Source organism: Stigmatopora nigra, chromosome 10 (genome assembly GCF_051989575.1).
Source record: "Stigmatopora nigra isolate UIUO_SnigA chromosome 10, RoL_Snig_1.1, whole genome shotgun sequence".
Taxonomy (NCBI): Eukaryota; Metazoa; Chordata; class Actinopteri; order Syngnathiformes; family Syngnathidae; genus Stigmatopora; species Stigmatopora nigra.
Window position 1 is genome coordinate 11,593,967 of NC_135517.1, and position 27,986 is coordinate 11,621,952.

At 43.0% G+C, this 27,986-nt stretch overlaps 1 protein-coding gene and 1 long non-coding RNA gene across 9 annotated transcripts in view; one reads left to right on the plus strand and one right to left on the minus strand.

Moving 5' to 3' along the window:
* The window catches only part of LOC144202785 (uncharacterized), a 35,727-nt gene that overhangs the window by 6,528 nt on the left and 1,213 nt on the right, over positions 1-27,986 (minus strand). The window contains exons 2-4 of the long non-coding RNA XR_013327561.1: positions 25,722-25,887; positions 16,524-16,666; positions 10,972-11,069 (exon numbers count right to left, since the gene is read on the minus strand). This is a non-coding gene — a long non-coding RNA (uncharacterized LOC144202785). The remainder of the gene's footprint in view (positions 1-10,971; positions 11,070-16,523; positions 16,667-25,721; positions 25,888-27,986) is intronic.
* Positions 88-27,968, plus strand: anks1ab (ankyrin repeat and sterile alpha motif domain containing 1Ab). 8 transcript variants are annotated; one of them, XR_013327560.1, is made up of 15 exons: positions 88-401; positions 3,752-3,818; positions 9,808-9,923; positions 16,051-16,149; positions 16,544-16,690; positions 18,339-18,446; positions 18,833-19,048; positions 19,865-20,002; positions 20,881-20,952; positions 21,021-21,104; positions 21,175-21,312; positions 21,503-21,679; positions 22,867-22,965; positions 23,060-23,196; positions 24,328-24,434. XR_013327560.1 is itself a non-coding variant. In XM_077725791.1 (15 exons), exons 1-15 carry the CDS (start codon positions 159-161, stop codon positions 27,533-27,535), a joined length of 1,899 nt encoding a protein of 632 aa, XP_077581917.1. In that variant the 5' UTR covers positions 88-158; the 3' UTR covers positions 27,536-27,968. The 8 variants fall into 8 exon arrangements, 7 of the variants coding, with proteins under 7 accessions (XP_077581917.1, XP_077581918.1, XP_077581922.1 ...); XM_077725791.1 differs by lacking the exon at positions 23,060-23,196 and adding an exon at positions 27,439-27,968 and having other exon boundaries at positions 24,328-24,425; XM_077725792.1 differs by lacking the exon at positions 23,060-23,196 and adding an exon at positions 24,820-26,648 and having other exon boundaries at positions 24,328-24,425.

A 27,986-nucleotide genomic window follows, 5' to 3' on the forward strand; every position in this document is an offset into this window, starting at 1 on the left:
GGGCGGCAGGATACGAATAGTGGGTGGACCTTTTAGGACTTCCACTCCCTTTCCTTCCACTTTACTCCACTTGACTTCATCTTTGTCTTCCAGTCTCTGCGTTTACCGACAGATCCGAGATTTCTCTCTCTAAGAAGGAAGTGCCTGGACCTAAGACAATGTCAGAGTGCACGGCGGGCAAGGATTCCTCCAAAGACGATTGGACAGACGGGAAGGGGCCCGACAAAGTTTCGGCCGCCGACAACCTGAGGCTGACTCGAAGTTTGTCCAAGTCGGACTCGGACTTGTTGGCGCCGTCGCTCGGAGAAGGCGACGGGGGTCACGGCGCCCGGAGTGGATCCGTGTCTGAACGCAAGACCACCAAGGAGCGAATGCCGTCCTTCGCCTCAGAGTGGGACGAGGTAAATCGACTGGGGATTGGTGAGGGAAGAGTGTGAGCTCGGAGTTTTGGAAACGGGGTTGCCATGGCAACGCCACGGACCGTTGTCCCGGCCGTGCGAGCGCCTTGATGTAGCGTCTGGGGCGAATTGGGCCTCCGCTGTCATGACAAATCCACTCAACGCGTCATGCCAGCTACCCATTTTCACCGACGGGGGTGCTGGCGAGCACTGGTGCCAAACAGATGTCACAGCAAAAGCATCAACCAAAAAAAATCAGGCTAATAGCACTGTCAACGGTGTCCATTATTATTATTTCTTTTCAAGTAATGTCAAACTTAATTGGCAGATATTTTTACTACGGCGGAATTTTGAGGAGAAATTGCCTCATCAATTAATACAGGTAAAATATAATATATATGTATATATACTGGTATTAATGCAAAAGTTAAATTTAAATGAAAAGATGACTAAAATGGGTTTTCTTCCTCTAGAAATCAGTTGTATTATCCATCCTTAATAATGACAATAAAATACATTTTATTCATTAACTATGCATTGCAAATCTTCATTGAAAATGTGCAAAAAGTGTATTCTAATACAATGAAATGTAAGCGCAGGTAAATTAATCATTTCAAGCATTTGAGGTCAACCATATTGTAAAACCTTTCGGATTAAACTGGTGATTTTTCAAGCATTCTAATTCACTCTAATGACAATTGTAAGGAAAATGTCACCGACTTAACATATCTTCTAGTTGACTTGCTTTTATATTAAAATACCTCAAAAAAACTACTTTAAAAGTCCAATTAAAATGATATGTGAAGTCAACTAAGAGGCCCTCCATGCCTGCATTTCAACACAATGATCTGACGTCCACTTGACATTTGGCGGACATGTTTAAGTTTGTGCACAAGTCGTCGTCCTGTCATCGCGGACCCTCGCGTCGTCCCTATCACCCCCACCTTGACCCCTCCCACACTGCTTCCCTGACACTAGTGTTTATTCAGGCTGTGTTGGGTGGGGTGTCCTGTTCTCAAGGGCATCCTGTTGTTGCAGCTGCCTGTCTGATCATGCGCTCCATTCATTTGTGTGCAAAACCTAAATATTTTCTGTAGCTTAATAAACACATACACCACCCCACCCTCCCCACACAGACCAGCAACAATCCTAAACATTTACATGGTGAGAACCATTTTCCTACTGCAAGTATACATGACAAACATGTACAGCAAAAATACAGCAATGCCTTACAATATGACTATATTTAATATAACTTATGTTATTTTTTTAAATTGCATAGCATTTAACCCATCGCTGTCTTTGACGGACATCTAATTGATTCGACTGCTCATTTGAATTAGCCAATGAACGCCGAAAGACAAAACCAATTCCAACCAAGGCGTTAAATGATAGAAAATTAAGCCCACTTTAAATTTGGAATGACAGACAACTACTGGTCCTTCTGTTTTTGTTTCACCAGCCTAAAAAGAAACCAAGTGACAAAGCGGTGCAGGTTGCTTCGGCTGCTTGAATTAGAAAACTAATAAGCCGCAGTCATCGGTAAGGACTGGGGCTGACTAAAAAGCCGACGTGAGCGCGTGCACGAGCGGCAGGCTCATTTGATGTAATATTTAGTGTTTGAAAGAGCCCCCTGCCCTGGCTGGCTGGTGGCATCAACACTGTGCAAGATGAGCCTTGATTCATTTGGAAGGCAGGCGGGCAGGCAGGCAGGCACGTGGCATACTGTGCCTTGAGCAAGGCAAACCTCGTATTCACTTCTTGAATTAACCCACTTGCATTCTATAGCACACACTTACACACATGAGTAAAATGACATCCCATGCAGCTTAAGTGTACCTTTACTGGTGTCTGTCGTCAAGATGTCACTTCAGTGGGTGGTTGGGTTGGTTACCATCATTAATTTAAGCGTCCCACTCTGTCACTACATGGTGCGCAGTCTGTGTCGTTACGTGGTTGCAATCGAAATATTTGACATAAATACAAAAAGTACTTAATAATACTTAAGACCAATCGTATGTATACATCTACAGCTATGTGTACGTGTGTCTTAAACAAAAGTATGAAATGACTTAATTGAACCAAACCAGTTTGGTTTGATGGAGCTTTTTGAGGAAAAACCTCATTGACTAACTATGACTGGGAACTTGGCCATAATGATCCCTAATGGATAACCAAGACACTGGCACACTCTGAATTGTGAAGCATTTTGCCCCTACCCTCTAAAGTCATTTGTACAGTGCATGACTTGAGAATTTAATAATCATTTTGAGGATTTGCCAAGAAAAAAGATGCTGGGATCCGCTCCTACAATTCTTTGTCTTGACTGCTAAGCAAACAGCAATTTAGTGTGATGATTTGGCATGAAAAGCTCAAAGCGAAGCCCCAGTACCTCCGGTATATGTACATAAATATTGGAAAAGCGAATAAAAATATAATATATCTGTGAGACTGCACACCCATGACTTATCATGAAATTCCCAGTGAAACTTTCCCGATGCATTTTCCGTGTCAATTGCATGTAAAGCTTCTAAAATTAGGAACGAGTTACACATACAGGTACCAAAAACTCATATAATAACCGACCAACCAAAATCCCAACAAAACATGACACATGGAGACTGAACTGGTCAAAAAGAATTTGGCTGTTGATTTCTTAATTGATTTCCTGAAAACCTTTGATAGAAAATCATGATGTTTTGACCAACCAAAACCCCCAAAAACATGACATACGGAGAGTAAACTGGTCAAAAAGAATTTGGCAGTTGATTTCTTCGTTGATTTCCCCCAAAAAATCCAATTTAATGCCTGGAAATTCACACCATTGCTACGGCTTCCGCCATCTTGATTCAACTGCACTGTAAACCTGAAGAATTTGGTAACAAGAGTGCATTGTGATTCATCCAAGTTACAAGTTCTGACAAATGATTCGTCTTGTGCGACTTCAGCGCATATTGATTTTGCATGAATTGCATTCACTCCAGATAAGCTCTGAAAATGGGACAAGGGTACTCCTGAAATGGGGTCGAAAGAGATTGGCAGCTCTGCAGAAATGAATGAAAAGGTGACGGTTTGTGTCATAGTTCATGTTTAAGTGGAAATCCTTGGGACATTTTATGTGGCGTCCCTCAAGAGTCAATGCTAAGACTACAAGTTATCCTATTAAGGAGCACATTTGTTATATTGCTATTGTAGTACTTTTCAATGTGTGCCCACTTTTCTACAGTCTGGGGCAGTAGAAAGCCCTCCGCTAGTTTCTCACGGTAACATCTCACACAGGTTTATGATCGTTTACAGTTGCTGACATTTCTGTGAAAATGAAATACAATGTATGTGATTTTATTTCCCAACAGATTGAGAAAATTGTGGACCTAATCGGCGCCGGCATCGAGACGTCTGGAAAGAACCAGGCAAGCTCAGGTAACGTTTTTTTTTTTTTTTTATACGAGCGGTGCAGTGATTTTTATTCCTCTTGCCTTCCTAACCCCCCCAGGAGAAATGAACATAATTTATTGGCGTGCTAATCGGAAATGACAAGTGGGGGCTCTGGGATTAAGTGAGACTTAGTCAGGAAGCGTTTATAGAGCTTGTTATTGCTCAGTGCCGCATTGATGATAGCCCGCTCAGGTTTATGCGTCGGGCATCGCATGCAGGGACCTTGTGACTGATTACATCTGTTGGCATTATTAGCTCTTTTTAATAAGCGCAGTAAAATAACCAGATTTACCTGAAGGAACTGAGCTTGGACAAAAATGACAGTATGAAGAGAGCACGCTTCGTTTGTACCTTTTACATTCAAACCACTGTCATCAATATTCATTTCCTATTCACTCAGAAAGGAAGAAAAAAATTGACAGGAGATATGACTATAAAACATGGTCTATATCAACGGCAAAATAAAAGTATTTTTTGTCTTCTTCTATGGTAAAACTTACAATGCAAACAAAAATGTATTTGCCACTTTCCCATGGTTGAGAGAGCAATTACATACAAAATAAGACAACACAGACAGAACAAAATACAGTGGTACCTCGACAAAGGAGTGCCCCGACATACAAGCAATTTGAGATATGAGTAAAATTTTGGACAAATATTTATCTTGAGATACGAGACAAATTTTGATATACGAGCATACAGCGGCTGCTCATAAGAATATCATGGTCACTGTCTTTCTGGTCGCAACTCTCGTGTAATTCCTCTACGAGCACTGGGCGGAGCGTTGCATATTTAGAGGCGGGGCAAAAAGAGCCAACAAGGCTGGAAGAAGAAAGGTACCAAAATATGAAACAAAATCAGAATTAAGTTTAGTGTAAGGTTAGATTTAAATTATTTTAGTGTGTCTGCATCCTAATCTAAGTTCCTTTAAATTTGTTTATGTTATGTTGCGTGCACGTTGCCATGCGCAAAAAAGCCCCCCGTATGGGAAACGTTCATTTGAGTTACGAGTATATCGACATACGAGCTCAGTCCCGGAGTGAATTAAACTTGTATCTCAAGGTACCATTGTAAAGTAACAAAGGAACAAAAATAGGATCTAATCGGTAATCCTTTTCCTGCTCTGCGGTTCTCATCACCTTTCCTCAATGCCCCCATTTCCTATACATTCTTGGTTCTCAGAACGATGGTATAGCGCCGGAGGTTATTCCTTATTACATAAACTGGAATATGCAATATGTTTGTTTGCCTTTTCCGCACTACTGCACACACATGACACATAACATAGGTGTGCGTTAGCTATTTATAGGCGAGTGGCCCACATTCGGCTGAGTCACGTTTACTGCTCCGGAGGTTATCGGGATGCGATTTCGCCGCCATTATTCAAATGTGTGTCGCGTGCAAACGAGCCGACGTTTCAGGAAGACGTATGCAAAAGACGCAGAGCAGGGTTTTGAATAACGACGCCATGCAGTGTATATCAATAGCCCATCAGATGCGTCACTTGGAAGAAACATCAGCGGGGTGTTCCAAGGACAACTTGGGCAACGTTGTGGTGTGTAAATGAGCTTATAGGAGAGCGAGTGTGAGTGCCAATAATGCGCAGTTTGTGTACACATAAATACAAACACACACACAGGCAGATGTGATTGGAAAAAAATGAAATGAACAAAATCCTGCCCTCAGTTTCCCTGAATTAAATCAGCTTTGCTGCTCATTTTCTTGTGTGTTGATAAGGAGCCAAAGAGGCGATTTCTACGGTGAAAACAGACACGGCTTTTATCCACGTCGCCTGCGACCAAGTCCCGTACTCCCATGTAAATTTAACAAGATGTTTAACACGGGGATTAAATGCCGTGACTTGTCAATCACATGAAAAACAATCATGTGAATATTCATTCATTTCCGTAGATCTTAGACTCTCAAGGGTCGAGGGGGGGTGCTGGAGCTAATCCCGGCCAACTGTGAGCACTTGGCGGGGGACACCGTGAATCGGATGCCAGCCAATCACAGGGCATGATGAGATGAACAAACACTCACGCTCTGATTCATACCAAGGGACAATTTAGAGCCTACCACGCATGTTTTTGGGATGGAGGAAACTAGACAACCCGGAGAAAACCCACGCAAGGCCAGGGACGACGTGCAAATTCCCCACGGGAAGGTCCGAACCCATTGGGGATTGAACCCTCCAACTCAGAACTGTGGGGCTAATCCAATACACATTTACAGAGAATAAAATAAGTCTTTTATGAAATATAACAAGAAATAAACTGATTTATAACCATGCCACTTAGATGACTAATCACAAAAACTTGGTAACGAGTCAACAATCAAAACAATAATTTGTGGAAGTTCTACAATGAAGTGTCATGATTCACCATAGCAAGATTGGCAACCCATCCTAGTTCACATGAATTGGATGTCTGTCACCATCAATCTCAGAAAGTTATTTCAAATACTTTGAAATTTCTACTAGCAAAAAAAAAAAAAAAATACACACTTCCAGTATCAAAGCGAACAAGCAATATTGTCCCACTTTCCTCTCCCGGAGGTCGCAAAAAAAAAATGTGCCTCTTGTTGTCCCAAAGCAATAGAAGTGGCAGGAAGGGGCGGTTGGTATTTTTAACAGGCTTTGTCTGCTTGCGCTGGCGTAAAAAGCTCTTTTTAGTCAAGCTGCGGGGGTCTCACGCTGAATTACAATTAGATCCTTCTTACTCGCTATTACCATCTTAACTCGCCCATGCACGGCCTTGCCTCCCTCAGCTGCAGATGGGCATTGCTAGGTCACTAAAAAAAACCCAAACCCCTCCCACATTTTTCTTTCCCTCATCACTAACACATTGCGCAGCGGCATGCCAATCAAACTGAAGGTCCACTCAATACTAGTCTCCCATTTGGACTTCCTCACCCGCCATCCGAGAGCGATTGCGGGCCGCTCGAAAGCCTCGGTAATCCAGCTTCAGATAACGCCGACTACGTTGCATGCTGGGATATCCGCCGCCTGGGCACAAGCTCTAACTGGATTCATTAGCAAACTCATGAAAAACCTACACACACCTTTTATTTTGCGATACACAGCTCCCAATGGACAAAGCGAATTTATGACTTGTCAATCACTGGACTGACACACACACACACCCCGAGATTCAGGAATATTCCTGTACATAAAACAGGGTTATCAAAGTCATATTACAGGGGCGTATCTTTCTTAAGTTGAGGGACATTTCATCTACCAAATAGAGCAGCTACAATGAATCGATTAATCAACAGTAGTTGTTGATTAGTAGCAGATACTAGTAGTGATTTATGTAAATGTTTTTTAGAGAGATTGTTGAACTAAAAAAATCTTTGACACAAAACCCCCCTTCTTTTAGGCTCTACAGTTTTTTTAAATTCTTAAAATAATGTATTTACTAGATATATAAGCACAGGTTAAACTAAATTAACCCCGCACCTTGGGTTCGATATGTTAAAACAAAAGCATAATATCCTCAATTTAGATATTCAAATTTGCAGGGAGAGCAAGGTTGGTTGTCAAATGGGTAGGTGACCACGATTGCTATAACTCAACCAAGCGCTGTTGTTCAACATCCGCAAGAAAATTGATGGAAATGATCTCAATAATACAATCATTTAAGTGTATAGTGTCACATGACAGATCTCGCCAAAGACATGAACCATCCCTGTAAATAAATGCCAATTCGAAGATGAGTAAAAATTGGGACAACACACCCCAATAGCCCCAATTTTGTTGAAATGTGGGAGTGGGTTGCATGACAGGCAGGAGTCAAACTCCTGACATGTTAAACCGTGTTCTAGCATTATCCGCTCGAGAAAATGCTCGCAGGTTGCATCTTATGTAAAAGAAAAAAAAAAAGACAAGACGCGCATATTCTGGAGAGACTTTGATCTTAATAGCATTAAGTATTACTACTATGCTTGCTCCAGACCTAAAAATAAACATGGTACGGTATATTGCACGCGCTATGTGATACGGGAATCATGTTGGGCTATGGCGGTCAGAGAAATGAAATTGGAAAAACAAAAAACAAGCCAACGCTTTAATAATTCATCATTAGGATTGAGGGACATGCAACAAATAATGTGGGTACAGGACGAGGTTAAATAGTAGGTCAGTAAATTGACTATTTAAAATTTGGGATGACACAAAATAATGTAAATTAAGCTTTATCATTAAGTTTTCTGAGGGATTTTAAGTTGTGTTTGTGTTAAAATATGAACTATGCTCAATTTATGCTCTACTTATAACATGGTGGGTCAATTAAGAACAGGTTAATGGTATGGACCCACGTGAAGAAAAACTGGAAAAACAAAACAAATCAATGTAATCAATGGAAGCCAATGTTAATGTATGTTTTGAATTATATTCCCATGCATCCAGTCTTCAATAATGATGACAATGTTGAGAATTCTGATTCTACTTTAAGCATTGAAAATGGTTGTTCGCTCTTATTTTCAACTTTTCCGTCTCCTCATTCCATCACTTGTTCCATTTTCGCAGTGCCCTCCCTCCCTCTGCCGCCATCAGCCTCTTTTTTTTTATGCATTAGTATCGTTTGAAAATTCGTCTTTGTTCCACTTAACCCCACTGCATCACCTTAGTCGAACGCAACGGCTGGCATCCCCCCTCCCCATCCCTCGTTCTACCTGTGATGTCCTTTCTGTACCGGCAAGATCAGAGCGCCTTTACATGTGCATCTCTAATCAGTGAGAGAGCGCGTACAAGAGAGAGAGAGAGAGAGAGAGAGTGTGTGTTAGGGAGAGAAAGAGAGAGGGAGAGAGCCGAGAGAGGAAAGGGTAAGGCGAGGAGGGGTGATTACGTGGAGCGGCGCCCCATACGGCAGCCCTGCAGTGCGATCAGGAAAGAAGGGGGCTCGCAGATCGACAGAGACGAGGACTGAGGACTGCCAAGGCTGTTCAAAAGAACGGTGATGAGAGCTAAGGTCTAGAGACAGAGAGAGAGAGCGATAGAGAGATAGAGAGGAGAGAGAGGGCTGGGGGGCATGATCTTTGCTTCCAGCCGTGGGGGGAGGACAGCAGTGGCGGCGAAAGATCCAGGCAGGTCCGGGAAGCGGCCGGGACGTCATGCCCTGTGAGCAGTGAGCCGCTCGGCGCGCTCCCCCCCCTCGCAACCGCCATTCCAGCAAGGGTGGGCATGCAGCAAAGCGGCGGAGAAGCCAGGTGGGCTGCGGCGCGCGTCTCCTTCTCCCCTTCATCGTCGCCGACGCTCCGGGGGACCGGCGGCGTCGTGTGAATGCCTCCCCCTTGGGATTACCAATTGAGGAGTTGCCCACACCGCCGGGATTTTACAAATACGTCCACCTGCCCTATTAACCTGTGTGGCCCCCCGCCGAGCCCCGAGTCGCCCTGGGAGAATGATGAGCGGTACCTCAAGTGTACTTTAAAGAATGCTGCTACCTTGCTCGTACGAGCCGTGCCCTAGCTCTCAAAGCGCTTGACCAATGAAGCCATGGGACTCAGCCAGAGCTTTACAAGTATGTGGTGACCACCCCGAACCATCCCCCCCGCACCCGACTTTAGGGATAACGTGCATTGCTGCTCCCAATACCCCTTTTCTCCGTCACGATGCTAGCCTCTCCCGCCTTCTCACCCACTCGTCCGCTTAGTGGGCCCGCTTCAGCCCAGATTTGTCAGACGGGTGTCCCGCTCTCCCAGCACTTTTGCCCCTAACCTGTAAACGCTCGCCCGGCAGGGAGCAACCTCCGTCGACCTTTACCCGAATCCGTTCTTGTCTCTATTTTTTTTTTCCTTTTTTTTTCCCTCGGCCCCCCGGACCCTGCCTCCCTCCGAGCCTGGCACCGGTGCCGCCGCACTCGGCTCTGCCCGCGCTGGCCGAGGATGATGTGGCAGTGCCACGTGTCGTCCTCCGAGTGCCGCTGCTACCGGCTCAACGGCTTCTCGCTGCTCAAGCGCTTCCCTCTCTCGGCAGATGGGGCGTGCGGCAAAGCCCTGGACCAGCCGGTGGGCGAGTGGCTGGAACGTGCCGGGCTGCCGCAGTACGAGGGCAAGTTTCTGCTCAACGGCTTCGATGACCTGCGCTTCATGGTGAGTCGCCCGAAAGAGGCCTTCCTATGACCAGCCTCGGCTTTCTACTTGCAAACGTCTGCATCGTGAGAGACCAAACTTTTGTGGGGGCTGTCTTTTAAAAGGGTCAGATGGGTCATTTGTAGTTGGGGCTTAAAAAAAACAGTCCAAAATATTTGGAATAATCGTTAAGTATTGCCTTATTGTTCAATACTACTGGTCATTGGAATCTGAATTCATCTAATAAGTGAAAGTAGTTACCTCATATACGTGTAAAAATTACAATGAACTAAAGCTATTACTAGTTTGCTTTCAAAATGATGAACCTTTGTGATATTGATATTTTCCCCTCTTAAAACATCCATTAACCAAATAAGAAAATATACCAATAAACCTTTTTTTTATTCTTTGCAGGAAAACCAAAACTACTTTAGGTAATATTTGATATCACTTGATTTTTTTTAACTACAGGTGATCCTTTCAATTAAATAATTCAGTCATTTTTTAAAAATCATATCCAACGCACTAATTATTTAAGACAACAAGTAAAAAAAGTCTCATTTTTTTATGTTTCTGTCTTCATCAAGCCTTTCACACCTTTTTTTTTTTCATAAAAAAAATAACCAATTACTCAACCAGATGACCTAATCTACCCAGCATGTATGAAAAAAAATCCATATGATCAACCAATAAACTAAACCAAAACGATCAGACATCTTCATATTCGGTCGAATGCAAAACATGATCCCAAATCCAGAACATCATGACCCACACATGGCGAGCACACCATACTTTGCCTCCCCTTCCTTCCAACCTTTCCCCAACACATGACCCTTCCAAGATTTACAATGACCTCCCCGACACCTGGCAACGTGTCTGGCGCATTGGCCGCTATCGTCGGGAAAACAAATGCCGATCAAAAGCCATTAACTTGTTCCCCGCTATGAACAATGAGATGATCTCATTGCACGCTTTTTCCCAGCCAGAGTGAAGCTGACTTTTAACGCAGTGCAGCTTCTTGCACTCCTCTTACATCTGAGCTATCCGGATTGTCATTCGCTCTGCTTACCTTTTATCTATGAAAGGGGTGTTCATGTGATTGGACGTCACTTAAAAGTGGCACTGGATCTTCGCCCGGGAAAAACCATCATGTTCTGGGTGGAGCAACTGCATGGAAGAGGTTATATAAATTAGGTTGACTCTTACATAAGAGAGCCGGGCGGGAAGCAGTTTTTCTGTCTTGACTTGCGAGTAAAATTTGGATTTATGTATGCTGGCGTGTCAAGATGCAGTAATAACAGAGATTCCTCCACTTTACTTTTAAAATTAAGCTGGGAATTTTGAAAAACATGAATGTTTTTAGTCATTGAAAAAAGGTTAAGACCATAATTTCCAAAATGGGATGTCCACATATGTCGACACCTGGTCTCATTACTAACTATATCTATAAACTGTTCTTATTAAGGATTATTTTATATTTTTCTGGGGAAATAATATTATAAACCAGTAAAATCCCAATTGAATCCAAATTGAAATGAATAAAACCAGTAATAAACTTTGGTTATGGCCACTGCTAACATTATTCAAATTGAAATCTATATTGATTTCATTCATTTAATCAAATATCATGAACAACAGAAAATATTTCTTTAAATCCTTTTTATCTTTTAAGATTTACAAGATTAAATTATATTAGATTAGAACTTTATTTCATCCCATATTTGGGAAATTTCTTGCAGTTGCAAGACAGATAAGACACAGACGACATTGTAGACCTAGGTAAAAATAAATAAGTACATTAGGAAAATAAATAAATAAAGAAAATCAAACTAAATAAATAAATAAGTACACAGGTAAAAAATAAGTGAATAAAATAGGAATAAAAAAATAAATGAATAAGTAAGTGCACAACAATAAAGTACAATCAAATAAAACAATAAAATCTCTTGTGTTTCCCTCACAAATCTCCGAAAACAATAAATTCTCAAGTAAAAGTCATGAATGTGGTCTCGAACAAAAATCAACTCTCAAGTCAAAGTACAACGGTTGAAAATACTGACGGACAAATTTTCTGCTTAAATAACGAGCAGAGAAATAGTTGCATGGGTAAAGTGAGGCCTTCACCTTACTTACACATTAATCAGTTGATTTAACTGCACCTCCTTGGCCCCAGCATGACTAAAAGCATTATCGTGTTTTATTTCAGGTTTTTTTTTTTGGGGGGGGGGGCTAAACAGAAATACGCCTTTGACGTTGTCGACTCCCCGGGTCAAACGATGGCCGCCGCGCCGTAAATAACGTCACCCGGAGGGGTTCGGAGCGAGCGTTTGAGCTGCTGTCGGGTTACGTCACCTTGTCACGCCGGTTCGGATAAGCGTGGGCGTGGAGGGGAGATGCGCGTCGTGACCTCTTTAGCATACGGGCCAAAACCGCTGCCGTATCAAGCCACTATTCGGCCGAAAAAAAACGATAAAACCACTGTATTCTGGTCACAGCTGAGTATGGACTTGTTGCTAAGGGGACACTGGACCACACCAAGAAAACATTGGTATAAACCAGTCATGCTGACTCGGCTGTTTCCATGGTGACCCAAAAGGCAAAGCTGCAAGCACTAGGAACACAAACATATGCTAAAAATGTTTTTTAGAATAAACCATATGTTTATTCAGCCTTTGAATGGTTTTGAATGGGCTGATAGGGGTCCCTGGAAAGGTTTTTACATTGTCACCCCCAATATCGTTGTCATGGAAATGGCCTTCTATGCTATAAATGAACCAATATTAATTGATTTGTTTAATTTGGAGAAAAAATAACAGTCTCTTTGTCACAGTGCAAACTGCTGTTGACCAAAGTTATAAGGTAGTTTTGGATTTTTAGAAAGGGAAAACTTGCATGTATTTTGGTCCCTATCTCTGTATTTTTTGGTTCAAGGTAACATTAAAATGATGATTTTTCTGTAATATGAAATCAAGGAGGTGATTACATTTGGGGAGATATGGAAAGAAACATTTGAATAGTAATATGTATTCAAATTGTTGAATTTTGCCATTTTTATGTGTATAAATAATGCTCTGGGGATAGAATACTTCAAACGTTTTAATATTTTTATACACTATAGTATGCACACTATACACAGAAAATTATGTTTTCTAATTTTAATTAGAGTTTTGATTTATTTTAGTCACCAGACCAAAAATGATTTCCTTAATTATAATGACATTGGCACTAACCCAATTGCTCCATTATGAAATTTAAAAACCTACTACATTACTTTTAGTAGAATCTCTTTGATTCATGTATGCACATCCAAAACACAAAATACTTTACAGCTAATTTGGGGCAGTTGGTTGGATTTGTATAGTACACACATCATGTGTGGCCACTTGTAGCTAGGCAGATAAATAAGATGAGGAATTGCTCAAAAATAGCGCCATCAGAAGATAACGTAAAAAAATGTACATTGTCCGTAATACCCTCCTTTTATATCCAGCATAACCAGACTGATTTTGATAATCTGAAATCTGGTTTAAAGGTGATAAACACGAAGCTGAAAAAGTAGATTGGTCAAATCAGCACAGGATGGAAGATTTCCCAAACATATTATGATTTAGCCCACGGGTCATTAAGCTTTCTACTGTTCATTTGCGGATGAAGCATCATGCGTCTGCCGGACCTGCCGCATGGGTGGGATGAACGATGTGCTCGCTCGGTGGGGCAAAGCGGCCACGTTAGAAACGCGCCGACGCCATGCTTGTAAACAATGGCAAAGGTCAGACGAGTCCACCGGATGCAGCTCGATGTTTCATCGCCTGCCCTTTAACTTGCTGCCAGATTCAACAATGTCATCAAGCAAAAAGTTCCTCAATAGGTGGCGGCACGCTTTGTAACCTTTGACCCTTATGCTCACTGTTAACACTAAACTTTATTATTATATATTTTTTTAATCATAGTATTTCTCTCATTGCCCGCCGTCCAATTTATTTGAAGTGCAAGAACACGGTATTAAAAATCGGACGACAAATTCGTAGCCATTCTGAGTCCGATTTTGAGGAGTGGCAACAGTCACCGCCCATCCGTCCAACTCGACGCGAGAAGTTTTCTCTACTGGCAGCCTCTAACACGAATGGCGTTACTCTCCGCCGCCACCCGTGACGACAGCGCCGAGAGGCAGCTTTTGAGGGATCATAAATTATGAACAGCTGTGTGCCCGTTCTGATCATTTTTACACGACGTTTATCATTTTTCATCGCAAGTGGGTCGCCGACGCCTTCTCCGGCGTCGCTGTTTTTACTTGGTATTCTTTTGCGTGTTGACACTTTGTCGCCTCTTCGTCCGAGCAAATGTGCAAAATCATCCGCTGAGAATCGTACAAGTCTCTCGACTCATTCGCCATCAATTTTGCAAGTGACGATGTCTTTCGGATGAGAGATCGCGGACGCCAGCCATTTGCGCGGTGCTTTCGTAACTCATATGTTAATATTTCGTTGGGTTGCTAGCCAAGCGAGAATTTTCTTGAATGAATTTGTCATTGGGCGGCCTTGTAGTGTAGTGGTTAGTGCTTAGGTGACACAGTTATGGTGTCGAGGGTTCGATCCCAGGTCGGTCCTCAATGGTTGGAATTTTCATGTGATGTCCCTGGGCTTGCGTGGGTTTTTTTCTGGGTACTCCGGTGTCCTTCCACATGAGTGTTTACGTGAGTAGTTGTCCAAAATTGTGAACTTGGCAAGATTACAACGTTTAAAATGAACAATTTTAATGTAAAATGGAATATTCTTCCATTTATACCACTGCTTTGTGTCCTATTGAGGTTTAGCCAATGGTATATATACCCAGGGAACACTGTTGACTTTCAGATACAATAAAACAAAAAAACAACAACATTTTTACCATCTGAATTGGCACATGCCTTTGGGCAGTCTTGGGACGCAAACACACAAAGCCGAACACATGCCTGAGCGTAACCGTGCCCGCGGAACTCGCTCCAAAAAAAAAAATGAAGACAAATTGCCATACGGGTCAAAAGAGTGATTCTTATTTGGCAGCCCACGTAGCGCGATGGAGGGTCGCTAGCTTGCCTTCATCATCATCACCATCATCACCATCGGCAAGTCGCCGTGCATCACGTCAACGCCGTCGCGAGCGGCTCATTAGCTATGCAAGTACTCAAGCGCGCATTTGCCCGTCGCGTGATGTCAAAGACGACGAACGAGAGCTTCCCGAGGCGTCGTCCGACTGGGGAGAATCTATTTCAGGCTCCCATCATGGATTTATGGCTGGCGACCTTTTATTAATCGGAGGCTGCAGTGGGGCTGAGGCCTAGCCAGCGGGATGGAGCAAAGACAGAACATTTTAACATTCTTGCCCGGGAACAATCAATATGCAGCAGTACGCACTGGGGAGGGAAAAACGCTTAGCTGCACATTTTCCCCACTCGCTCTCCGGCTGTGTGTTTGAAATCACTCTCTATTCACCACATGATGTAGCAGTCTTTCTGATACTTGGGGTAAAACTACAAGATATTGAAGCTACCATAGAATATGACTTGAGTTCAAGTCTTAAAGTGACAGGTTCTGTAAAAAACAGACAAAAAAAACATGCCCTTCCTTTTAGACAGCCAGGACAAGTCTGCTTTCTGTCTTGGAATTGCGTCATCTTACTAAATGCTGAGGATGGTTAAGAATGAAACATAACAAGACTAAAATAGTGTCTATTTAACGCTCTGGACAATTTTCTGCTTTAGAAACCACAAAATGTAGCTTTCCTATTCCAAAGAAAGCAGCTCCACGCATCCACTGAGGCTTTCTTTGTTCCCGACGCGTCGCACCGCATCACATTGATCTCGCCGCGCCATGCACAATTTATTTGACTTCATTGTCCTCCCACTCGCCTCGTGTCAGGGGTGTGTGCGCTAAACACTCGTTTGTCGCATCCCGAGTCTGGCTTCTACCCGAAAGTGCACTTAAAATGGTGTGCACCGGCTACAGTACATGACACTACAGTATGCCAGGGCCAGGTCTTAGAAGCGATCAGTCCGGAGTACCCAGACCACTAAGTCTATGTCGATGGATACATTTTCCGTACCAGTTTGTAGAATTGAGACAGTTCCTATATGTGTCTGATTTTGTATACACCCTCTGTGCATGCGTAGGGAAGTAACGTGATGGAGGACCAGGATCTCCGAGACATCGGGATCACTGACCCGGGACACAGGAAGAAAATACTGCACGCGGCACGAGGATTGCCAAAGGTACTCCAAAACCATCATATAAAACATGCTGTTTTCTAGACTTAACGTATAGTAGGAAGGCAAGCCGTGATCATGCGCAAAATGGATTGGATATCTATAAATCTACAGGAAAATGATTATCTTTCTATTCTACTTCAAGCAATTCGTGCTACTATGAATCATTTATTGAACCTCTATAAAATGAATGGAGAACTATTTAAAGACTAACGGTTAACCATTTCATGATACGGTTTGACAAAGCATTATCCAACTTTTCTCACTGCATAATTTTGGATTTCACTGCACGATCACAGCTAAAATGTTAAACCCATTCTAATCCAACAGAAAAGAGAATGGTACTAATCAGTCAGCTAGGGTAGTTAGAGGAGACTAACCTGTGAAATTCCTGCTGCAGGTCAAAGCTCTGGGCTGCGACGGTAGCACATCTCTGGCTTCTTGGCTGGATGGCCTGGGCCTGCACGAGTATCTGCCCAACTTCTTGTCTAGTGGCTACCGTACGCTGGAGTGCGTCAAGAACCTGTGGGAGTTGGAGATAATTAACGTAAGCGGTCATTCATAAATGGCATTCGCAAGAAGACAGTTACACTTTTACTGTCTGATTACAAATGAAACATGACTTTTCTAGCACTGGAAATTGGCCCAAGGTCGGAGAACCGCCGGTTATTTTGGGGACACATGAAAACCAGCGAGTATTTTCAAAGGGACAGTCGCCTCTTAGAGTGAGGATTTAACTGAGGTCAACAGAGGACACGCTGTATTCTGCTCTCTGACGAGTGACTCACTTTAGTTCAGGGCTCTTATTCATCATTTACCCGTGTTAGTTTCAATTGACGAAGAGGCTACAATCATCCATTGTGGCAAAAATATAAACATCCAAAATGTGGCTTCTCTTCGTGGTTAAGTTATGGGGTTACAGCCGGGCAGAGGTTGGCAAAACTCGCACGTTGCCATGGTTACGTCCCACAGACTTTCTTAAAGCGACCCGTCTTCTTTTACTTCTAACATTTCCGCGGGGCTCTGCAGCATCTCACGGCAAATTGAGCATTGACATGACCTACAAACCACTTTACGTTCCCACACGCTATCATCGCCAGGTTATCATTAGGATTTACACAACCTCGAATCCCCTGTGGGAAGACGATACTTCCAGACCAGATCTTCCACGAGACGCCATGAATAATTGACCAATCGAGACAAAAAAAGATACTCGCACGGCGGCGACTGTTACTAAGAATCAAGTAGCATAGCTAATTGCACGCGGAAACGTTAATAATGGGCGTGAGTGTACTAGTCGGCAATTATGCAAATTTAAACAAAAGAGAAGAGTTTGGACTCCATAAAACTAACAACCTGCGACGGATTTAATCACAGGTTTATAGTGAGGAACATGCTTTGAGAAGGTGAGCGTCTAAAAATACAAAAAGGATCCAAATATCGTTTTTGTAGACAACAATTTAACTTCATTTTTATCATTCAGTTATAGTGGTTTTTCAGTTTGTCAGAAACTGAATTAGTCAGTCAGGAAATTTTCCAACAGGGAAGTCAGTATCAGTCTGGTTTTCTCTATAATAAGTCAGTTATTACGCCAATCTTAACCCATTTTTGACCAAGTTATATAATTATAGCATATACTTTCAACTAGTCAGACCGATCAGTCCATTAGTTTTTCACCCAGTCGGCAGTCAGTCATGGAGGCTACTTTGTGAGTCAGTCAGCTGATTGGTTATACCACTTTCCATTCAATCAATCAATTACAGTAAATCTGTTTGTTGACTAGTCAGTCTGTGAGTTACTCAGGTGAATATGGCATTGGGATTAGTTTTAGTAACTCAGTCGGTTAGTGGATTAGTGAGTTGGTCAGTTAGTTAATCATGCAATTCTATCCTGTCCGTGTGATGACCTTGATTTGCGGCAATGCCGTGTTTCTTGAATTTGCAAAGGAAATTGGCTCACTGTGTTATTTAAGCACGAAGCACAAAAGATGCCTCGTGAATTATGGAGCGTTCCCGGGTAAGAGACAGTAGCGTACGCCAAGCCCATGGTAAAACAGATTGAGGCTGAATTATTGATGGGCAGTCAAGGGGGGCGTGTGCCACCGAGTTAGTAGATTTTGGAGGCCACTCTTGTTAGTTTTTGTTTGGGAATTGCTTCAAGGATGCTTTACTGGCTTCTTTTTGCACCTTGTATAGGTCATCAGGGTGGGTCCACTGGGTCATAGGAAGAGGATCATTGCTTCTCTGGCTGAGAGACCCTATGAGGAGGCCCCTTCCAAGTCCAGACGCCTGTCTCCTATTATGGTGAGTGACCACTTCAATCCTTTCTGTTCTTTGACAGGCTTAGATCGCACAAATAGGCCACTAGCACAGCCACAGGTCAAAAAATGCATCAAGCAATGACAAATAAGAAAGTAAATTCTTCTTTGAATTATGATGGTTTGAAACCAAACCAGTCGAATTTTGTTGAAAAAGCCTCCATTTGTAATATGCTAACAGACAATCGAATGACATTGAAAACGGAAATCGAGACAAAGGGAATTCTATATTGAAACTCAACATCGTAACCCTAACGTACGAATGACTGTTGTATAGTTGAGGATGAATGTTGGATCGAAATCTAGGACGCTTAAGGCGACGTGGCTGTCTCATTGTTGTAACATGATGGCTTTTGTTTTCATGCCTTATAGTTCCACGACCTCCTGTCCCAGACCAATTGTCCCCTGGGCCAGATGGACCCCTATACCAGTCGCTCCATGGACATGCTGCTGCCCCTGGCCGAGCCTGACCGGCGGCGGCGAGGAGGAGGAGGGGGAGGAGGAGGTGGAGGAGGGGGAGGAGGAGGAGGACTGGATCATGACTGTAGCGTTTCTTTGCGTTCCTACTGTGAGCGGCCCCGCTCCGTTGTGAGTACCTCATTTTTTTGGGGTCCTTTTCAAGTTTTTTGGGCACTTTTGCAATAGTTTCAGTTTCACAAATCGAAAATTTCAACTCCCAGTGTAAATGGATTGTACGCCTATTGCCGTTAATCGCAATTAATGAGTTAAATGCCAGGTTTTTAAGAAAAAAGAGAGACACTAAATTGGATAGCCCTTAAAAATAAAATCAAACTAAAATGTAACTTAACTTTTAACAATTTTTTTATTGATATCTAATTTCTTTGAACTAAAATATTTTTAGTAAATCTTCATATTTTGCCTATTTGTCATACTATTTCTAATTCTTATAATTCATTCACAATGAAATAATGAATTCATTTGAATATTACCCAATTACTAGTTCATTTATATTAAATAGTACATTTACATAATCACATGACATATCTTGAATGTACTATTTTACTACGATGAGTGCTTTTGAGGTTTTAATGAGGTAAAGCTGAGCCTGGTTAAGCGAGCCGTCATGCACGCAAAAGCGTCGTCCGTCTGTCCGTCCGTCCCAAACAGATGTGTCGGCGAGGTTGCCTCTGATGATTTGACTTAACACATGAACCCATCCAACATCTGGGTCCCACCGTCATGAACCGGCGCAGCTTTCACGTGACGGCTCTCTCGGTCCTTTAGGTGAAAGCGCCCAGAATAACTCCAGCGCCGCCGTCAAATCTTAGCACTCGCTAAAGGTCAACAACGGCGGCACAGACTCAGTCACGCACGCAAATCCAGAGGAAATGTTTCCGCTCTTGCACTTTGCTCACTTCTATCAAACACCCATTTTCAACACAGGACCGACACAGCGAGCGACACAAAGAATCTCGGGTGAACCTGCGGCCGCCGAGCCACTCTGCTACCTACGCCACTGTGTCCGCCTGGCACCACCAGCCTGAGAAGCTCATCCTGGACGCCTGCGGGTACGAGGCAACTGTAAGTCACCTTTCCTAACCTGTCTCATAAAACAACCGTCTCTACAAACAATATCCAAAAAAACATGTACTGTAATTTCCGCACTATAAGCCGCAACTAAGATTGAATATTTTGTCAAAACTGCACCTTATATATGGATCAATATTGGTTAATAATTATATGAAATTCCGTTCTAGTATCTAGTAGACGCATTACACAACTCCTAACCTGTCCATCTAGTGCAGGGGGAGGGGAACCTATGGCTCGGGATCCGCATATGAACATTTTGTCAAAACTGCACCTTATATATGGATCAATATTGGTTAATAATTATATAAAATTCCGTTCTAGTATCTAGTAGACGCATAACACAACTCCTAACCTGTCTATCTAGTGCAGGGGGAGGGGAACCTATGGCTCTGGATCCGCATATGGCTCTATGCTAAGCTGTAAGGTAAACTATGGAAACAGCGGGTGAGAAAGCGCAAGAATAGGAGCGTTCCACTGATATCATAGCATTGACACTACTATCATGTATTTTCATTGCATCTTCTGTATGGATATTCTCATTGATACTCTCTTTTTGTACTTTAAAAGTGGTGAAGTGACTAAAAAATGCACATATTTTCATGTATGTGCATGGCTCTCAAGGATTAACATTTAAAAAATAGGAATTGTTTATGGCTCTTTCCATCAAAAAGGTTCCCAACCCCTGATCTAGTGGATGTAGATCAAAACCCCCTGCTTCTACTACCACTACCACTACTACTTCTGCTTCTTATAACCCGCTTTCTATTTAAAAAAAAAATTGAGACAAACCATCCATTGAAAGTGTGCCTTATAGTGCGGTAAAAACGATATTCTTATTAATGAAACTGAAACTTGGGACTTTTCGGCAGTACTTAGGTTCAATGATAATCAGGGATCTACGGGGGATCGAGTCCACACAAGATGCCTGCGCAAAAATTAGGGCAAGTATCCATAACGATACATCCTAAAAAATACGGTTCTATTTACACCAGTATTGTTTTCTTCATAGAAATCAAAGGATTCCAAGAAGGGCCCTGTTGTTATTCTCTCCATTACTTACAGGGGGGTCAAGTTTATTGACGCGGCCACAAAGGTAATGAAAAGGAGCCACCGGGACAACATGTGGTATTTGCCTTCATTGATTCTTTCTTGTCATCCGTCAGACGATAGTTGCAGAGCACGAGATTCGAAACATTTCATGCGCCGCGCAAGACCCGGACGACCTGTGCACCTTCGCCTATATCACTAAGGACTTGAAGAGCGGCCACCATTTCTGTCACGTTTTCAGTACGGTGGAAGTGGTAAGTGCTAAGTAAACGTGCCTTCCCAAAAATCTTCCCCCCAAAAAATCCCTTTCAAATAGAGGAACATGCCAGAAAATGTAGACTTAAAATTCACAACACCACTTCAAAGTGTAACCTCATTGTCCTCCCCCCTCCGGCCGGCTCATGGAGGAACCAAAAATAAATAAATTGTAATCTGCTCACACAGACGCAGACGTATGAGATCATCTTAACTCTTGGCCAAGCCTTTGAGGTGGCCTACCAGATGACCGTGCAGTCTAGGCAGAGAAACTACGTCCCCCATTCGTCCTTGGGTTCCGAGGTTATTGACACCAAGAGCAGCCGACCGGTGTCACAGGCGTGGAGCAGCATGAGGAGATCGGCAGTGAGTAGCGCCCCCGCTGACAAATAATTAGTAGAGGGCTCATGCTTGGGAACACCCTTTTGTTAATATATAAAACTATGTTAAATGGTATTTCCCTAAAGGCTGGTATACAAAAAAACAGTTTTTCCAGAGTCATTCTAATGCGTCATTACTGAGTTTGTCCACGTCGTTGACAAATTGCAATTTTCAGCCAAGTTGGTCTGCAGAGTATGGCCCTTCCCATTTTTTTTATTGTTCTAAAGGGGACGTACAATGGAAAATAGACTTTTTAATGGTGTGTATACAAATAGTTGGGAAGTGCCTCCCCAACCATCAAGTGTGAAATTACACAAACAAATGCAGTTTTGAAAATGTGCCGGAAAGAAGACCATCTGAATATTACTGAATTGCGTCGAGAAAAAATGGTAAGCAGAGCTCCAATATTGTTGCTTTTAATATTTTGAAGAAATCTATTACAAAGAGGAAAATTAGCATGCATGCACCGGTGGCTTTATAATATATGGTCATTCCAGAATTGGAGGACGCTTCATTTTACACTAATTTGAACTATTCCACATACAAAATGCAAAAACCTGCAGGTTATAAAAACGTCCAAAGATCTTAAAATTCGTAAATCTTAAAAAAAAGAAAATAAATGTGTTTTTGGGGGTTGCTTGTTATATCTTTCAATGCGGTCTTGTGTATCTGTGGGAAACATCTTAATAGTAGTACTATAGGAATATGATAAAAAAGTAATACACATAATAGCTTAAATATGACTTTTGTCTCAACACTTTGGTGAAAAGACGAAAGCAGGAAATCCCATGTTACACTAGACTTGATAGTTTTTGTGAAATAGTCATAGTCCTAAATAATTCTACATTTAATAACCCACTCTACCTCATGCAACATAGTTACGCCTATGGTCAAAACAACATACCGTTATCACAGATCCATAAGATACTTTATATGTGGCATGGTTTATTTTTGAAGAATCTTAAACCCAAAATGTCCTCCAATTGCGGAAAGGATCCATAACTACTCACACCCGAGAAAACCTTCCCCACAACGTGCTTGACCCTAACTTCCAATCCCCAAAAGTGGCGCATATTTCGGGAAAGCGCGTGACAAGGTGGCCATGTTCTTGTCTGTCTTTTAACATGTCCTTGTCTTCTTGTCTTCTTGGTGCTGCCGCTGCCGCCCTTCAGCCTGCCCCCGTTGTCGATTGCCGCTGCTGTCACTGTCACACGTGCACCACTCACCGTCCCACCTTGCTCCCGTTGCACTCCGTTAGCCCCGGAGTCCAGGTCCTTTTCTTTCCTTGCCTCAACTCACCCACCCGCTGCCATCCAACACCCGCTCACGCCGCCCCACCATCTTTTTCCTTTCCCGCTACCGCAGAGTCCATCTCCCTCTCGCACCTGTCATCGCCATCTTACCTCATGGACGCCGTGAACGCAAGTGTTGCAGTTTAGCGCAAAGAAAGGGTTGGATGTTTTCTTTCGTTTGAATCGGAAGGTGAATGAGTGCGATGTGTGGTAAGCATGGGTTTTTTCTGTCAGAAATCCAGTCGTAGGTTGGCTTTGTGGTACGAGTTGAAAATAGTTTCGCTCAGGTTTACATAAAGAAGCGTCCCATTTCTTCTCAAGAGTCTTGGAACTGATCTCAGTGCAGCATGTCACCCAATTTCAGGACACATACGACAAGCACCTATTCATAATTATGGGCAAATTAGACAACTTATTGGAAATGTAAGACAAGATACAATTAAATGACTATTGACCCAAGAAGTTGATTCAAAGCCAGGCACACAAACCACTCAAATAGAAGAACTCCTAATCAGCCATTAATCCATCTCTACATTAGGAAAAGACATTTAAACATTTGAAAACAATACAAGGGTAAAAAATGAGGTGCTGAAATGAGCACTGTCTCTTTAGAGTCACATGGTGCTGCATGATGAGGACTAGGGATCAATTTTGGGGCGGGTTTTTATCGTGAAATAGCTTTAAGGAATTCGGGAATTGACCTTCAGTGCTCAAGTATGCTTTGTGGTTTGCTATTAATTTGACGTACGACCCATTTGAACGGGCTTAGGGGGTGAATATAGGGCTTGTCCTCATGTATATTGCAAACTTTCAGACATATAAAGAGAGCAGGACCTCTTTTCCTGCATGTGACTACACGATACTATGAAATACGAAATTCTAAAAGCCAGAAGGCTTTCCCAGCAATAATGCATTTTAGCAGGAAAAGGCATACGACCATAAGACTTCATAAGACACGGGCAAATGATGAGAAAGCGAAAACGAGAGAATGAGCGTGACAGGATGAGAAATGAATGGCAATACTACACGCCAACAACCTTACAATCTCGAAAACAAAATCCATATCACCAAACCCAGAACTGAGAAACGTGAGGCCTGTTGTTTGTGAAATCTCCTCGAGTTGATTCCGACGGCCCGCCGAGCCCGTCCGTCCGTCCGTCCGTCATCCATGTGGTGGATGGAACCTCCGAGCGTTGGCGATCGGTCGCCGATCGATCGCCGGGCCGTGCGGGGGAAAACCTCCTCCGCTGACGCCCGTCTGACGCACTCCCTCTCGCCTCTTCCTCCCTACCCCCTTCTCCCCCTCTCCCTCCTCCTCCTCCCACTCCCCTCACCCGGCAGATCGACCCCCTGGAGATGGACGCCGACATGCACTCCCTTGGCAGTACCTCCTGGCTCTTGGACCATCGCGATCCCAACAGACGGCCCGTCAGCACCAAGTACGAGACCACCATATTCTGAGGACCCCTCCCTCTCTCCTCCACCCGTTCCCACATCCTGCGCCCCTTTCCCCCCCCTCTTGCATCCGGTTCGCAATCCACGCACAGTTCGAGCCCGTGCCTTCTCACTGTGACGGTGTAACCAACCCCTCAGGGCTGCCTCCTCTTGCACCCTCCCTTCTATTTTTTTTTTTTTTTTGCTCCATGGATCCCCCTCCTCGCCCCTCCCAAACTGCAGTTGAGGATGCCTACCCCCGTTCCTGGACTGAGCTCGTATTTCCTTACATCACCAACCCTTCGATACCTCCCGGAGGTTGCTTATTTGTAAATTTTGAACCCCAAAAAGATGTCTTTTTTTTCAATTTTGGACTTTCTTTTCTCTGTCCGTGTGTAGCCTCTCTTGTCTTAGCAGGCATCTACCACTGTGAGGCTCTGTGAGGAAGGACAGGATGCCAAACCAATGAGCAGTTTTGTTTTTGTTGTTGTTTTCTATGCATTTGTACAAAAAAAAGTCTATCCACACACTTTTGCTGCACTTTGAGGAGGCCAGCAGCCCGATGTCATGTCATGACACCAACCAACGACTGCACGCCGCTTCTCTAAAACACTTTATGAAAGACCGTGGGGGACGGGAGGTTTAGTGGGGGGTCTCTGCTCTGGCCTTGTAACTGCCCTGTGCCTCTCAGCATTACGGTAGCACCGAGAGACAAAACTAACAACAACAACAACAACGACGACGACGAAAAAACACTGTGTTGACACATGGCACTATCCCTTTGAATATCTCAGCCGGGGCCCCCGTTTTGTGATACTATTTTGATAGGCCGAGGCTGTGACACTATTAGAGATGATTATTTGTAAATGGAATCCCGACACGCCCCGATATATTTGACAGTATTTAAAAAAAAAAGAAAAAAAGAGAGAGAGCAGAGGGACCATGCACGCGTTTCCTCCCAATTTAGCATCTCATTATCACGCTTAAACATCTCGCACGGCAAGCGTGTCACGTTGCGTTTTTAAAAAGAAACCAAATGGATTTTTTTTCCTTTTTAGTGTTGTGGTGATAACGAATGGATTGGATATGCTGAGAGCATGACATGCGCGCACACACTATGTTTCATTTTGTTTGTGCAAAGGATGTTGTTGTGGCGTCCACACACATACACACACACAGACACACACGTTTTTCCATGCCTGGCCACTGTCCGTGTGTGCGTGTTGGCAGACTCTTCAACATGTGACTCGTGTGTGTTGGTGTGGCACCGTATTAAGAGCAGTTTTTTTTGTGTTTTGTACCTGGGTCAGTCTGTTTCTGTGCGTGCGTGTGTCTGGCGTCTTCCATGCCGTTCCATCCATCCATGGCCTGGGTTTGAACGTCATCAGTCAGTCGCTTTCATCCCACCGTACGTCCATCGTCACCCCGCCGTCTCGTGTCTCACCGTGGCAACCTGCTCTCGTATGGCTGCAATGTGAGGATGGGGAAAAAGCAGACATTAGTTTGAGGCCTGAAGTTCAGAGCTAACCCTTTTTCGTCGTCGAGCCAAGGTTGAAAATTGGAGCTAAACTAAAGCCAAATACGGCTCCCAGGGTAACTAAGTTGGTGAAGTGTATTTTTGGGGGGCCTTGTGAGAGTGGTAAAAGCCTCACTCAGTTCAGTTATTTTGAATTTTGAAATTCAAAGCAAGCAACAAGGTTGCTGGTTCTAGTACAGTGGTGCCTTGAGATACGAATTTATCCAGCAGTAACAGTCATTCTTCACAGATGAGCAAAAACATGGATTTGTATCTCCTGTGCAATATCCATTGCTTAAAGTGCCAAATTTATGATCATTACTAGCCATTGCATGCTAGTATTCAATGTATTAATTGAATCGAACAGTACCACAACACTCGAGCAATTAAAAGCAAATTCAATTAAAAGAACTCATATGCCAAAAAAAATGTTGGTAACAGCTGGGCAATCTGGACATTGTTTTTTTTTAACTAGTAGGTTTGATACAATGGCATTTACCATTGTAGATTAACATTAAGATAGCAGGTGCTTGGAAATAAATGTAGATTGAGTTTTAATGAGGAATTTAGGGGGATGTTTGGCATTAGTTTAATTTGTTTAGAGAGTAAAAAAAGTCTTTTTAAACGGTCAATGTTGGGTTATTTTTGAGGGACAGTTAAAACTCTGCCAAGACTATTCCATACTAGTCAATAAAATATTACAAACCTGATTAACAAGTCTTAAATGTATTTTATCTCAAGCTTAAAATCGCCCAGCCTTACCCGTTATTTGCATTATTTGTATCTCAAAGTACCACAACGCTAAAATTTATTCCACCTATATACGATAAAACCCCAGTCGGAAATCAAAGATACTGTAGTGGATGAACTTTTTATTTTGTTTTTGTGATGTCATCAGAGAAGTAGAGATGATCTCAATGACCCCTATCTCAATTAGATACAAAATATAAGCCAAACAATGACAGGGTTTGTTATATTTGCCAGAGTTTCATTTTTTTTTTGGCTCAATCAACACTGTTTTTGAAAAGCCTCCTCTTCTATTTGACGTTGAGGTCTATGCTAGGCCATTAAGGCCCAAATTGAATTGACTGTATACTCTGTTAAAGTCATGCAACCTACAGTGGATCGACCTAAATTGTTCAAGATAACAAAGTGATACCTCAACGTGAAATCTCAGCTCAATGAGTATCTGAGGAATTCACTCCGCTTTTCTTTGAATTTTGCTTTGGTGATGTCACGACTGAAAGAATAAATGAGCAAACATTCAAATCCATTAAATTGTTCCTACATTGATTCGGTTCCTATGTTAGCCTGAGTCAGCAGTTCTGTAATCTTGGCAAATCACCAAATCACCATGTCAACCTTGTTTGGAAACCAAAAAAAAAAAAACAAATAGGTAGAAACAAACTATTCGGGCGGGATTCCAGCAGCTGCAGCTATATGAAGCAAGTTGAGCGGCCGTCTTTTCGGATCTGTTAACATTTGGTGTTCTCCTTGTGTAGCTCGCCCCGACGTTCAAGTTCCCGGACACCAAGCTGTGAGTTGCCAAGCGAGTTAAAGCAGGGAAGAGGTAGCCGGATGGAGCAAATCCACTCTTGACATTTAGTACGCTGGCCGCGCAATCCTCCCCGCTCCCACTACCTATACACGCAGGCGAAAAGGTAACCTGTCCGAAACGGCCAACTAAACCGAACTGTGAGCGCCACGAAAAGGTCGACTCCAAAGGTCACGTCCAATTCCTGGCAAGCGTGCCACTTCCCTCGTTATTTAGGTCCCGCAATTGGACGAGGGCGTTGTATAGACGAGCATGCCGATTGATCCGCGTCTGTCGGAGACTCAGAGAAATGTCAAGAACACACAATACATTTAAAGAGAGAAACAAAAGAAATTAAAAAAAAGAATAATAACCTGTGCCAGCAATCAAAGCTTTGCGACCAGAGTTTGGGTTTGTTGATGAAAATGTCATATTCTTTCCAACATTTCAGAAAGCAATATTAAATTCATGATATTAAATGAAACAATGTGAAAAGCATCCTACAAATTTGATGTC